Source organism: Cololabis saira, chromosome 15, assembly GCF_033807715.1.
Source record: "Cololabis saira isolate AMF1-May2022 chromosome 15, fColSai1.1, whole genome shotgun sequence".
In the NCBI taxonomy this organism is placed as follows: Eukaryota; Metazoa; Chordata; class Actinopteri; order Beloniformes; family Belonidae; genus Cololabis; species Cololabis saira.
Window position 1 is genome coordinate 40036403 of NC_084601.1, and position 14786 is coordinate 40051188.

Sequence of the window (14786 nt, forward strand, 5' to 3'; positions counted from 1 at the left end):
ACAGTTTTTCACAATTGTTTAAACACATTTATTGGAACATCAGACACAATGTGCACAACCTGAAACTCATTTTTCAGGTGGCTGAACCAATCCTGCTGAACTCCAAGCACATTTACTGCTCTAGACGCAAATTCCCATTCCATACCACACATTTCTCACAACACTACATACAATTCCCAATATCCTGCACACTCTTCCTGAATTCCCTCTCTTGCTGTTCACACAGAACACACAGTCAATCACATTTCTAAACTCCAAAGGCGGTTAGGCAACATGCAATCAGCATTGATGAAGCGGGGTTCAACCTTGTAAAAAGAAGGTGCCGAGGGAGGAATATCATCGGCCAGCGTGCCGTCACAAAGGTCCCTGGCCAACGTGGAGGGAACATAACAATGTGTGCTGCCATCAATCACCAGAGCGTCCTCCATCACCATGCCACCCTTGGCCCTTACAACACTGCACTTCTTCTAGCATTCCTGGACCAGCTCTACAATATCATTGTCCAGCCAGACCAGATGGAGGACACAGAGGTGGTCAGGTTCGTTGTTATCTGGGACAATGTCAGTTTCCACCGGGCTGCTCTGGTCCGTGAGTGGTTCACGGTCCATCCAGAAGTTGATGTCCTATATCTCCCTCCATACTCTCCCTTCCTCAACCCAATTGAGGAGTTTTTCTCTGCCTGGAGATGAAAGGTATACGAGAGAAATCCTCATACACGGATCCCACTGCTGCAGGCCACGGAGGACACATGTGGCGATGTCACTGCTGAGGCCTGTCAAGGCTTCATGCGGCGTTGTAGGAGATTGTTCCCCCGCTGCTTGGCCAGGGAGAACATCGACGTGGACGAGGTCCTGTGGCCAGCCAGGGATGAAAGGCAGGATGCAGCCTAATACTCTTGTTTTGTTTCTATTTTCTGTCAAGTTTTCATCCACAGCTTGCTGTGATGTCCAGTGGACTGCACATTTTGAGTCAAAATACTGTAAAATATTATTTGTTGTTACAGTAAAGAATTGTGTGTTGTTTTTAAAAAGTAATGTGCATCGTCCCAGGATGGAGACGCACATTTTGATGTATAAAACACCTGGGTGCACGTTACGGTTCAGGCAAAGAAGTGGCCGAAGAAATGGCATAAATTGGGCCAAAATTACACGATTAATTCAAAATGGCCGACTTCCTGTTCAGTTTCGGCCATGGCGCCAAGAGACTTTTCTTTAAGTTGCGACATGATACAGGTGTGTACCGAGTTTCGTGCATGTACGTCAATCCGTATTGTGGGGCTTGAGGCACAAAGTTTTCTAGGGGGCGCTGTTGAGCCATTAGGCCACGCCCATTAATGCAAACCATTAAATATCACATTTTTCTTTCCAGGCCTGGCTTGGTGCAAAATTTGGTGACTTTTGGGGCACGTTTAGGGGGGGAAAAAGGCCCTCATTTCGTCTGGAAAAAAAATTCCTACAGATACAATCAGGCTTTCGCACTGTCAGTGCTAGGGCCCTAAATATCTCTGCAAACAGAGTAAGAATTTAGTAGATTTTGTTAAATCTACTAAATGCTCATGTCATGTTTCATTTGAAACTCTGTCTCTGAATGAACATGGACTATTATGGATGTACGTATGTAAATGATTAAGAGCCAGCATCAAAGTGGACGAGGTCTCAGCCCAAGTCTGGTTCTCAGACGGTTTCTTACTATTCACACCTTGATTCACGCGACTGAACCTGGAACTGAACAAGCCCTGGGAATGAGAGGTGAAATGACTTCAAAAAGCCAGAAAAGAAGTCCAGTCGCCTTCAGTGGAAACTTTTTAAGATTGCCATTAAATGGATGACTGAAATTCCAGACCAGCAACACATTTAAAAAAAAAAAAAAAAACAGTGAAAGAAATCAAACAAATGAAAAAGAGAAAGGTGTGTTTACCAGATGGACCCGGTACAGGATGCTGATCCCCAGAGTCATGAAGGGCTTGGAGAAATCAATCACTTTTTCTCTCTCCGAGGTGATGGTGAAGCCGGCGACTGCCAGGTCTGCTTTCTACAGAGAGAAAGAGAGAAGGAAAAATACAGATACACATGTAAAAATATAGATACACATAAAAAAATACAGATACACATATAAAAATATAGATACACATAAAAAAATACAGATACACATATAAAAATACAGATACACATATAAAAATATAGATACACATATAAAAATATAGATACACATATAAAAATATAGATACACATATAAAAATATAGATACACATATAAAAATATAGATACACATATAAAAATATAGATACACACTGCCACCGCCGCCAGAGAGCAGAGATCTCTGTTCGTTAGAGGTGTAACGATACACTAATCTCACCATACGGTACGATATTATAGCAGTATTTTTTTAATAACCTTGACTGAGGAACATATGAATAGAAAAAAAATTATTTTATTTGAAAGACACAAAATACAAAACAATACTGTGCATTTTCCCTATTGTTACAGTTTGTAATGCTTTATAACTGTTTAAGTTTTAAAGAGAAAGCCAGACCAACCATTTTCCACAAACTGAACTAAAAGTAAATGTCAGGTTTGCATTATGCATCTTCAGTTTCATACAAGTACAAATATTTTGCCACAAACTGAATAGTTTCTCTCATGTCTGATTAACTTTTTTATTTTCTAGAAATGTAACAACTAAAATTAAGTAAATAAATCAGTAAAAGTAAATAAATACATACAATTTTACATCATAAAAAAGATTGATTCATGCTCACCTTATAAGTGTAAGAGGAGATTTATTTTTGTTAAGAAGGTTATTTTGGTAATTCAGGGTTGATTATTTTATAAATCTATTCTTTATATTGTGATGTAAATCAGGGACTATAATGACACTAGTCAGTTTATCTGTAGTGATTAGTCTGTTTTAGATTGGGCGGAGTGATACGCCACAGTACGGCACTAGGTGCTGTGTTGATGTTCTAAAATCCTACACTGTTGAGGGACATTAAAGTACACTGGAACTCAGCAGAAGTTGTCCCCGTGTTTATCCTACTCACCACCCCAAAAAGGTTTAATTTAATAAGGTAAGGCTTAACTCTACACCAGCCTTACATAAGTAAAGGTTCAGAGCTCAAAACGGGACCGGAAAACGGTACTAGTTTCTTCTGAGTGGAGTAAGATTTTGGTCCGCGGGTCGAGGCGCGGTCGGATGCGCGTTACTAGTGAACATTGATTAATATTAATAACCCAATATCGTGATACAGTTTGTCAGCTTAATGACACGTTTCGTGACGTTTTTGTATCGCAAAATTTCGTGGCACGATATATTGTTACACTCCTACTGTCCGTTAACAACAGCTACAGAGTATGGAGATGGAATGAAATCAGAAAAACAGGCTTAAATGTACAAGAAAAATAGATGGCTCAGCTGGTTGAGGATAAGATAAGATAAGATAAGATATCCTTTATTTTCTCCCTCAGTGGGGAAACTTATTTTGTTGTCAGCAGTAACTTAGCACACACATGCAGGGGAGGGTTAAAAAGACTGAAAAGTCAGAAATAAAAAAATATATAAAGAATACAAAAAGATACGTATAAAATATGTATAAACACAGGATATGAACAGTATATACAGTTAAGAAACAGTGCAGAAAAGCAGGTGGAGTGTTGTGAGGTAGACTGGCAGATTGACAGATATTGCACATCTTATATTATTGCACAGACGTTTTTGAGGAGGGGCTAGAAATGAAATGAATAAACTATGAAAGAGGAGACGATGGGAGGAGTAGGAGTGAAACCGTGATACTGGAAGAGGAAATGAGATTCAAAACCAGCCGTCACAAAGGAAGAAAGATGAAGTCAAGTGAGGTCAAGTACATTAAAGAAAAGCTGATATCTGAGAGAAAACGAGAAAAAGAAGCAGTCATTTATCTAAAATTATAAAGAAATATATGTAATTATTTCAACACCACAAATATTTTAAAACACATGAACAAACAATGAGAGCAAGCTGCATTGAATTCAAGTGAAAGTGTTCAGTGTTTGTAATACTATCCCTAATGACACCTCATTTCACCAGTAATGAACAGAATAACAGAAGTGTAGAAGTTCAACTATGCTGCATTAGCAGTAAACCCTTTTGGATGAAGATAATGCTCTCTTTTGTAAAGATTTTGAGTTTAAAAGGAATTTTGTTCCACTTTTCTCTTTTCTCCAAGAGTATACGTTCTTACAACACCAAATGGCCTCTTTTGGATGTAGTCCTGATTAAAATTGTGTACACTTAATCTACAATACAGTCATGCAGATAGAAATGACCTTTGAATAAGACGTTTAATGTTACATTTTTAAATTAGCAAAGATGTAATCTTGAAAGTGAAGAGAAGATGTTAAATTTAATGTATTTGTTCTTTTTTATGTGTTTGTCGGCTGGTGGTGCCGACCCAATAAACACCACAACCTTGTTTTTTTTAGATATATTTCAAATATTAATGAAGTTTTAGTGCTTTGAGAACTGAGAAAACAACATCCAAGTGAAAAACCTTTTTGCATTATTTCTGGAAGCGACCACAAAAAAATAAACCACAAGTTATAGACGGATTTGACCTTGATGGGAACGCACGACAGACGGAAATTAAAGTTGAAAGATAATCTCATTATGGTTCAAATCAACGGAGAGACACCGTAACTCTGCAGAGAAGCGTTTATTTTATCTGGACCCCAGACGCCGCACTGCTCCTTAATTAACACCTAATTGATTAACGAGCACGCACTTGTTAAATACATTTCCTCCACTTTCATCAGACTCCTGGGCTTCATGTAGAAGGAGGTTTGAGTGTGTGTGTGTGTGTGTGTGTGTGTGTGTGTGTGTGTGTGTGTGTGTGTGTGTGTGTGTGTGGAGCATCTTTGTCTGTCAGTCTGTGTTAGAAATAGATGGAGGAACAGATGGAGAGAGAGAAAGATTTAGATTTTTAAAACAAACATTTTATTTTTTCCTCATGCTAGCTGGGAGGGAGTATGTAAAAAATCATGAAAATCGTGCACAAGTTTTTGATATTTGGCATGGTGGTAGTTATGGACATAAGGTTTTCAAAAACCACCGCAAACAAATTGGGACGTCCCCCTAGTGGCCGGTTTGCTCCTAGATTGTTGTATATTGTCACTTTCTCTACTTTTTTGGTTCTAGGAATTCAATTCTGAGATACATTTCCTATTTCAAGGTCATGTTGAAGGTCAAATTTAATTTTCAAGGCCATTTTTTGCCAAAAAAACTCTAGAATTAAGTCACATAGAATGATTATAGAGGGTCTATACTCCTATTTTCACCCCCAAGGAATTCAGTTTTCTGTTTATTGGACAGGTCACTATCACTGTAGTGTCAATAATCTCATTGGGTGAGAACAGTGACTACGTTTACATGCAGTCAAAATTTGGGTTATTGCTAATATTCCGGTTACTGAAACATTCAGAATATTCCGTTTCCATGGTAATTAATCATTTGGGATATCTGGATCAAACCAGCGACGCACGGAGAACGTGATGACACAATTCCCGTCATTTCTGCTTCTTCTTCCTGTATCCAAATTCAAAACAAATGCTGCTTCACGCAACTTTTCTCCCAACTTCATGTAAATCTCGCTATCCCTGTACTTTCTACCGTCTACAAATGACAAAATGTTCAAAAAGGGCTGGATGGATGAAGGCATGATGATGAGTGGCTGAGGCAGGTGTATGTTTGCGGGGACCCGGTGGTTTTTCCACACATCACCATCGCTGCTGATCTGTGACTCTATGCGCCCATCTCACAGACAGTATAAAAAAAGAAGTGAAAAATATGACGCTGTGCTTGCTGTTATTCCGGGAGGTCTGACAAAGTAACTCCAACCGCTGGACGTCGGTGTGAACCAGCCGTTCAAAGTGAAGCCTTATGGTTCCGCGTTAAATCGACGCAGAGCCTACGCTGGAGGTTACGTAACCTACGGCATAGGCTCTGCGTCGGTTTAACGCGGGACCATAAATCAGCCTTAAGGCTGCAGCGGCGTGGGAGCGATGGATGACTGAGGGGGAACAGTTTCTCCAGGAGTGGAAAGCAGCGCCGGGAAAGTTATGCCACAGTTTGCAGATGGATTGTTGATCCGTGGGCTAACGTGTCTGCTGGGACTATTTTGCGAGCTTTTGCAAAAGCCAGCATTTCGAGGCGCCGCCACGGAAAGACACTCTGACAGCGAGCGGAGCTCTTTAATGCCGAAACAGAGGATGAGACTTCGATGGGGTTGATTAATGTAAAAACTGAAATAAAGTAAATCAAACAAAGTTTTGCTCCGGCTCTAGTTTTAAAAACGCACACTTGCGTGCTTGTGTGTGTGTTCTGCGGCGCGTGTGTAGACAGCGCGCCGTGTGTGTGTGTGTTTTAAATACAAATGACACACAAAAATGAGGGTATGCCTTTCCACACAGCACGCCGAATGGTTGCGAAAATACGGTATTTATATATGAAATGTCAGAATAGGTCCTTTTTTGACGACACACCAGGGTGCCGCGACACCCCGGTCGAGAAAGGCTGGTTTAGAAGAACGTCCTGGACTCAAAAGACCAGGATTCCTTGTGAACAGAGCATGCGCAGAAAACAAATTCCTGTTCCGTTTGGTCGGGATATTCCATTTGGCGTTTATATGACTGAATATTCGGGTTTTAAAAGGAGTAACCCAGGGGTCATATTCAGGTTTTTAAAAACCGGAATATGAGCAAATTCGGGTTATTTAAAGTGTTTACATGGCCGTGCAAATTCGGGTTATTGCCAATATTCGGGTTTTAAAAGGGTTATTGATGCATGGAAACGTAGTCACTGGCTTCATTCATTCATTCATTCATTCATTCATTCATTCATTCATTCATTCATTCATTCATTCATTCATTCATTCATTCATTCATTCAAGATGAACAGAACTTCAGAACTAAGTCACAGTGAAATTATAGGATTTTATTAAAATAACACACAAAAAACATCAGTTGTGCATATTTAAACTCACTAAAACCTACAATTTCTGCCTCTAGCGCCTTATTTCTTATTGATTAATTTTGAATTTTCTGCAAACCGGCCACTAGGGGGCCGGTCCAATTTGTTTGCGGTGGTTTTTGAAAACCTTATGTCCAAAGCTAACACCATGCTAAATATCAAAAACTTGTCACCAAGTGCACGATTTTTATGAATTCCCTCCCAGCTATGCACTGGACAGAAAAAAACATTAATAGCTAATGCACTCAAAACATCCAATTACATACATATCAAAATCACCTCAACTCGTGTGCAAAAACCAAAGCTCCCTCGGTTAGAGAGCATAACACTCCCTGACAACCCCAAACATATTTAAATAGCTCTAGTTCTTGTGTGGCTCTGTAGAAACTGAATTCCAACAAAAGTCTGGATTTAACCATCTGCACAAAAACAGGAACAACTTCAACGGTTAATTCCTCCTCAACCTTTCTCCTCCTGCTCATGTATACCGCCATCTTTGCCTGTCCCAAAATAAAGTTTAGTAACTGGCATTTGAACTTCTGACTGCGTGTATATACTTGAACCCACAAATAAAAACCTGTTTCGTGAAAAAACCTCTCCGCATTTGCTAAACACGGTCTCCAACAGAATGAACATATTCGCCAAACGAAAACAGTCCAAAAAACAGTGAAACACAGTCTCTTTTTCATTACAAAAGGGGCAGTTTTCTTGAACAGCAGCATTAATAATTGACACAAAAGCGTTCACTGCAATAATACCATGAAGAATTCTCCACTGCAAATCAGTCTTTTTGTCAACGGAGGTTTGTACAGTGCACCCTAACCCTAACCCTAACCCATGCTGGTCTACAACCTGGATCTGGTTTACACGTAGCAAAAACGGTGGTGTTTTCATGCGTCTTGGCCGTTCTTTCACACGAAAACGAAGCTTAAAGTCACCAAAAACCATCATTTCTGAAAACTCCGGCAAAAGTGGAGATTTTCAAAAACTCTGTTTTCACGTTTGCTTGTAAATGGAGAGAAACGGACATTTAGGCTTCAGAACGTCACGTTATGAGACAGAAACGTCACCAGCGTCATGTGTGCGACCTGTGTTTACAATTTGTTTGGCCACCGTCAATATTTTCTTGTATTTTTCCTGTTTTATATTCTAGAGTCACACTTAAAAGTAACTCCACTTCTCTGTCACTCCAAACGAAAGACTCTCGTTCCGTCTTGCAAGTAACTGGCAGTCAAGGCTGATTTATGGTTCCGCGTTACACCAACGCAGAGCCTACGGCGTACGGTACGCGGCGACACGCACGTACGTGGCGACGCGCACCGTACGTACAGTAGGCTACGCCGTCGATTTAACACGGAACCATATTATTCAGACTTCACACGTGTCATTTGTTGACATTTTTTCCAGGATTCCGATTGGCTAGCATGACTTTATCTTCTCGTTACACTGCCCCCTGTAGGTTTGGCTGCTCATAGCACCTTAACATAGCACCTTAAGTCCACCTTACTCCTCCATGGGGTGTCACTACGCCCATTCAGTTTCCTTTGGTTTAAAGTTTTGACCATCAGCTTGTATAAAGTCTTTCCCGATGTGTCCTCCAAAGAGACTCCTGTAACATCAGTAGGCTCTGTTTTTTTCTTGAATGTGCACAACATGTAAACATACATAAAAGTCCCGGGTAGCGAACAGAGTCGACTGCGAGCTGCAGAGTCGTGCGGTGCAATTGAAATAGGTCTGTGTAATTAGTAAGAAAAGCAGTCGTTGATTAGCTTCTTAATGGCGCGACCGTGTTCTTCTTTTCCTCTTTCTGCCACACAAGCAATCATCAGCCGCAATCACCATTACCATCATCATTAAGCGTTCGCTCTGTGTGGGCAATTTATTTGATCCTTTTTTCATTTGCATAGCTGCAGGGCTTTCTGGTGGACTGTACCACGGGCAGGGCCGAGGGGTTGGACTCGTTTTCATGGTTAGGGCAACAATTAAAGTTGAAGTTTAGGTTAGGCTAAAGGGTCTGGGAAAAATTATCTAACAACTTGTTACGAAGAGTAGAAGGATGTGCATCCATTAACCCGTGTACTGTCTTTGGGTCAAAATGACCTAATTCTCCTTCCTTCCTTCCTTCCTTCCTTCCTTCCTTCCTTCCTTCCTTCCTTCCTTCCTTCCTTCCTTCCTTCCTTCTTCCCTTCCTTTTTTCTCCCATTCTTCCTTCTTTTCTTGTTTTCTCCCTTCCTTCTTTCCTTCCTTCCTTCCTTCCTTCCTTCCTTCCTTCCTTCCTTTCTCCCTCCCTTCCTTCCTTATTTTCACCCTTCCTTCCATCCTTCCTTCCTTCCTTCCTTCCTTCCTTCCTTCCTTCCTTCCTTCCATCCGCCCTTCCTTATTTTCTCCCTTCCTTCCTTCCTTCCTTCTCCCTTCCTTCCTTCCATCCTCCCTTCTTTATTTTTTCCCTTCCTTCCATCCTTCCTTCCATCCTTCCTTCCTTCCTTCTTTCCTTCTTTCCTTCTCCCTTCCTTCCATCCTTCCTTCCTTCCTCCCTTCCTTCCTTTCTCCCTTCCTTCCATCCTTCTTTCCCCCCTTCCTTCCTTCCTTCCTTCCTCCCTTCCTTCCTTCCTTCCTTCCTTCCTTCCTTCCTTCCTTCCTTCCTTCCTTCCTTCCTTCCTTCCTTCCTTCCTTCCTTCCTTCCTTCCTTCCTCCCTTCCTCCCTTCCTTCCTTATTTTCTCCCTTCCTTCCATCCTTCTTTCCCCCCTTCCTTCCTTCCTTCCTTCCTTCCTTCCTTCCTTCCTTCCTTCCTTCCTTCCTTCCTTCCTTCCTTCCTTCCTTCCTTCCTTCCTTCCTTCCTCCCTCCCTCCCTCCCTCCCTCCCTCCCTCCCTCCCTCCCTCCCTCCCTCCCTCCCTCCCTTCCTTCCTTCCTTCCTTCCTTCCTTCCTTCCTTCCTTCCTTCCTTCCTTCCTTCCTTCCTTCCTTCCTTCCTTCCTTCCTTGACCAGAAGACAGCACAAGGGTTAAGTGTCAGAGAGAAACCAGCTCTTTGATGAACAGGTTCTTTACACAACACACACCTGTTGATACATGTGTCACCTTTAGGGCCTTCATTGACAATAGTGTGTCCTTGTTATGTTAATTTACCAGATGCAAATGCTGTCTTTGTGGTCTATTAGCATAGTTTTATAAGCTAATCATTGGTTACCTAGTACTCAAGTTGTAAAAAACATCAGGGGGATGGTGGATTTTATCATATGGGGACAGATAATTTGTGCTGATTACAAATAATATAATATATTACAAATAATAGCAGTGACCAAAACACCTGCAGAAATACTGCAGGAATGACATAGCAGCAGTTAAATGCAGCTTTCTGTAAGCTTTAAATATCCACTGGGCTTACATCAAATACATCAAAACACAACAATAAAAAACACTTTTCTGAACTTATCAATATGACTCTGTCCTTCACAGGATAAGTAAAATGGATCACTGCAAAAACTCACAATCTTAACAAGAATATTTGTCTTATTTCTAGTTAAAATGTCTCATTTTAGTAAAAAAATCTCATTACACTTAAAACAAGACTCATCACTGGAAAAAACAACAATTTTCACCTGTTTCAAGTAGATTTTCACTTGAAATAAGTAGAAAAATCTGCCAGTGGAACAAGATTTTATTGCTTGTAATAAGAAGATAAATCTTGTCCCACTGGCAGATTTTCGTACTTATTTCAAGTGAAAATGTACTTGAAACAGGTGAAAATTGTCAGATAAGTTATTTTTCTGGTGTTATTTTTCTGGTGATGACTCTAAATGTTGAAATAGCAGTAAAACCACATTCATTGATGAAATGACATAAGGGATGGAAAGGGGGGATGGCAGTTTTACAGGGGGGATGATTTGGACCGTTTTTATTTCAGGGGGGGGATGCCGTCCCCCTCATCCCTCTGTAATGCTAACACGGGTGCGTGTTGCATTGTTTTATTATTTTTTTTATTTAGCAATATAAGACAAATTGAACAAAAACATTGAAATAACATGCAAGGAAAGGAAGAAACCTGGTGGCTTATATAGAATCCTTTCCATATATGAATAAAAAACAACACAAAAGCTACACTAGGGGGAGTAAAAAAACACAAAAGAAAATGTAACTCAGATTAAATAATAAACACTACAAAGATGAAACAATAAAAAAGTTCTTTAAATGTTTTTTGAATATTAGCAAGGATGGTGATGATTTAAGATATTTATTGAGTGAATTCCACAAGTGGTGAAAGATTGATGTTTCCATGTTCTACAAAACGCTAAATTAAAATCATCTTTGTGCCTTGTGGCATAAGAATGCATATTGGAATTAACACAAAAGAAATTATGAAAAGAAGAAGGAAGATCTTATATATAATTTCTAAATTTGAACATAAATAAACATGTTTGAATTGTTAGTCTTAATATGGGGACATAAAGTGTATACCATGAGTTTGTTTCTCGTAATAGTAAACATGAAAGTGCAGTGATTTGCACTCATTAATCCTTCACTGTTAACGTTAAAATAGTACCTTTGAAAACCACGGTGGGATTAAAACATTAAATACAGCAGTTAGGGGTTCCAATCTTACTTTTTTGAGTTTTTGTGTTCACCTGGGAGAATACTGGTCTGGGACGGCTGCACATTTTTTTCTTCTCATCGTCTAAATTACACATATGATTTATTTTTATTATTGTTATTACTCATAATAATTATTATTATTATTCTTTTATTAAGGTTTTAAGTAAGAGGTTATGGCAATCACTACTCCATTGCCTGAAAGAAATTCAACCTGGGTGTCTTTAAATTTTCTAAAACTCAAAGAAAGCAACCCATTGGTTCAATTCAATTCAATAAACTCTATTAATCCCCGAAGGGAAATTGATTTAGATGATTGTGTTTGGTCCCCTGGGGCTGCCGGCCGTCGGCACTTCTTAGTCAAGAGTCTTGGAAGATACAGCACATTGAAAATACTTTGGAATTTGATAGAGATATTTCATTGGTGGTCAAGTTTTCAGTTGGGGGATAATGGCTAAAGATAAAGCCCATCTGCTTTACTCACCATCTCAACTTGATTAATGTGTGCCCAAAATAAGACAATCAGGTTTTTGGTGTTGCTGCCCCTAAACTATGGAACAACCTTCCACTCCACGTAAGGTCCGCCTCCACTTTAGTACTACATTTTACATCAGTCTACCATGTAAATGTCATTTAAATTGAACGTTAAGCTGGTTAAAACCTTTAAAGTAAGCTAATAATGATGGACAACGGAAATGATAATGGACAGTGACAGCCTAATGCAAGTGAGTACCATCGACTTGTCTCACTTCGTTCATGGACTGGATTGATTCTGATGTCTGGAATCAGGCCAGACTAGTGAGTTACTTACCAAAGGAATAAATAGTGGTGGAGTTTTAAATCTGCATACTCTTTTGACAGAAAAGTCTGTCAAAAGCACATCCTTCAACAATCTTTTGACACAGACTGTCCATGACAAGAAGTTTTATGTACCTGTTAGAAACTTTGGCACCAATATAACTATGAAAACAAAGCTCTGCTATATTCCGTCACAGTTATCACACTTGGGGTCTTATCACTAGCTAAAGGTGTGCAAGTTTATGATTGTTATTGGTTTTTTGGAGGGAAAAAGTGAGTAGAAGACCAATAATCTTTTTTTTTTAATTCATCTATCCATTAACTTATTTATTTTGAACCAGTGTCCAAGATGATGCAATTAGCTACTACAGGCAAAAGGTCTATAACGGGGGTCGGCAACCCGCGGCTCTTTAGCGCCGCCCTAGTGGCTCCTGGAGCTTTTTCAAAAATGTTTGACATGTTTTTCCTTTTTTTCTTCTTTTATTCCTCTTTTTCTTTTTTTTCCTTTTTTCTATTTTCCTTTTTTTTCTTCTTCTTCTTTTTTCCTTTTTTTTCTTTTTTCCCTCTTTTTCTCTTTTTTTCTTCCTTTTTCCTTTCCTTTTTAATCTCGACATTTAGACTTTTTTCTCGAAATTTTGACTTTTTTCTCAAAATTTTGACTTTTTTCTCGACATTTCGACTTTTTTCTCGACATTTCAACTTTTTTCTCGAAGTGCATAATGACAAAAAAAACTTCCCCCAGTTATAACTAATATAGAAACATGCAGCATGTGTTGTCTTCATTCTAAGGCTGATACAAGACTTTTCATTTTTTGCGGCTCCAGACATATTTGTTTTTTGTGTTTTTGGTCCAATACGGCTCTTTCAACATTTTGTGTTGCCGACCCCTGGTCTATAATCACAAAGATCTTCTGAAACATTCATAAAGTGATGATTCTTCTCCTCCTCGTCTGAACTACCTCTTACAGTTTTTAATCAAAGACAATTCTCTTCCTAGCTTCAATTAGATTCGACTTGACTTACAATGAGCCCGTTTTGCTGTGAAAACAACTAACGGGGGAAATTGGGCTTCAGCTGAGCCACTTAATACGTTCAGCATCTCTGTGTCTGCTGCTGAGGGCTGAGCAGCTTTGTAACGCTCCACCACTTGTATAATTGTCTGACGCCTGTGCTGCCGTTAAGGGTGCCGTCACTGTCAGCAACTCTAAGCCACATCTCAGACCCCCCCCTGCACCCCCCGCCTGTTCCCATAACAACTAATGCAGGAGCGATGCTCCAGGAATCAATGAGGGATGCTAATGTCTGTCTCTGTGTTGGCTGAGCCACATTTGATTTGCTGCTTTAGAACAGGGGTCGCGTTCTTTTTTCTCCCTTTTTTTCTCTTTTTTCCTTTTATTCTCTTTTTCTTCTTTTCTTTTTTATTTTTTTTTTCCTTTTTTTCTTTTTTTCTCTTTTCTTCTTTTTTTCTATTTTTTTTCCTTTTTTCCTCTCTTTCTTTTTTTTCTTTTTTTTCTCTTTTTCTTCTTTTTTTCTTTTATTTTTTCTTTTTTTTTCCTTTTTTATTTTTTTCTCCTTTCTTCTTTTTATTCTAATTTTTTTCCTTTTTTTCCTCTTTTTCTTCTTTTTTTTCTTTTCTTTTTTTCTTCTTTTTTTCCTTTTTTTCTTATTTTTTCTCTTCTTTTTTTCTCTTTTTTTCTTCCCTTTTCCTTTCCTTTTTAATTTCGACATCTCGAGTTTTTTCATGAAATTTTGACTATTTCCTCGGAATTTCGACTTTTTTCTCGACATTTCAACTTTTTTTCTCGAAGTGCATAATGAAAAAAAAAGATCTTCCCCCAGTTCTAACTAATATAGATACATGCAGCATGTGTTGCCTTCATTCTAAGGCTTATACAAGACTTTTCATTCTTTGCGGCTCCAGACATATTTGTTTTTTGTGTTTTTGGTCCAATATGGCTCTAAAACATTTTGGGTTGCGACCCCTGCTTTAGAATGTGAAATGATTTGGGGTTTTTTTTAACTTGAAGGCTGGAAAGTACAATTGGAAAAAAAAGATTACAATGATATTTTTGCTTCTTCCAGGTCACAAAACATGTCAGTCACATTATTTGTAGGTACTTGGACCTGTGACGGGGCCTGATCCCTGAAGGTCCCCTGTACGCACTGGAGCTGAAGCCAAATGATCGTTGAGTGTCCAATTATTATTCCATCCACTAATTATCTTTATGCACATTATCTTACAAGGCGGCAGGAACTGCTGTCTCAGACGACACTGGAGGAAACGTTTTAGTTTCACTTGTGTTTTTAGTGGTTGTGTGTGTGTGTGTGCTTGTGTGTTTAATGGTTGCCGTTTAATTGCATGTAGGAGAGTGTCTTTCCTGAATGATCCTGAAATATCAAGT

At 39.3% G+C, this 14786-nt stretch overlaps 1 protein-coding gene across 1 annotated transcript in view; it reads right to left on the reverse strand.

Moving 5' to 3' along the window:
• LOC133460928 (glutamate receptor ionotropic, kainate 5-like) overlaps positions 1–7493 on the reverse strand; it is a 96959-nt gene extending 89466 nt beyond the window's left edge. The window contains exons 1-2 of the mRNA XM_061741641.1: positions 7488–7493; positions 1927–2031 (exon numbers count right to left, since the gene is read on the reverse strand). Coding sequence (XP_061597625.1) covers positions 1927–2031; positions 7488–7493 — 111 coding nt within the window. The remainder of the gene's footprint in view (positions 1–1926; positions 2032–7487) is intronic.
• Between the last annotated feature and the right edge of the window lie 7293 nt (positions 7494–14786).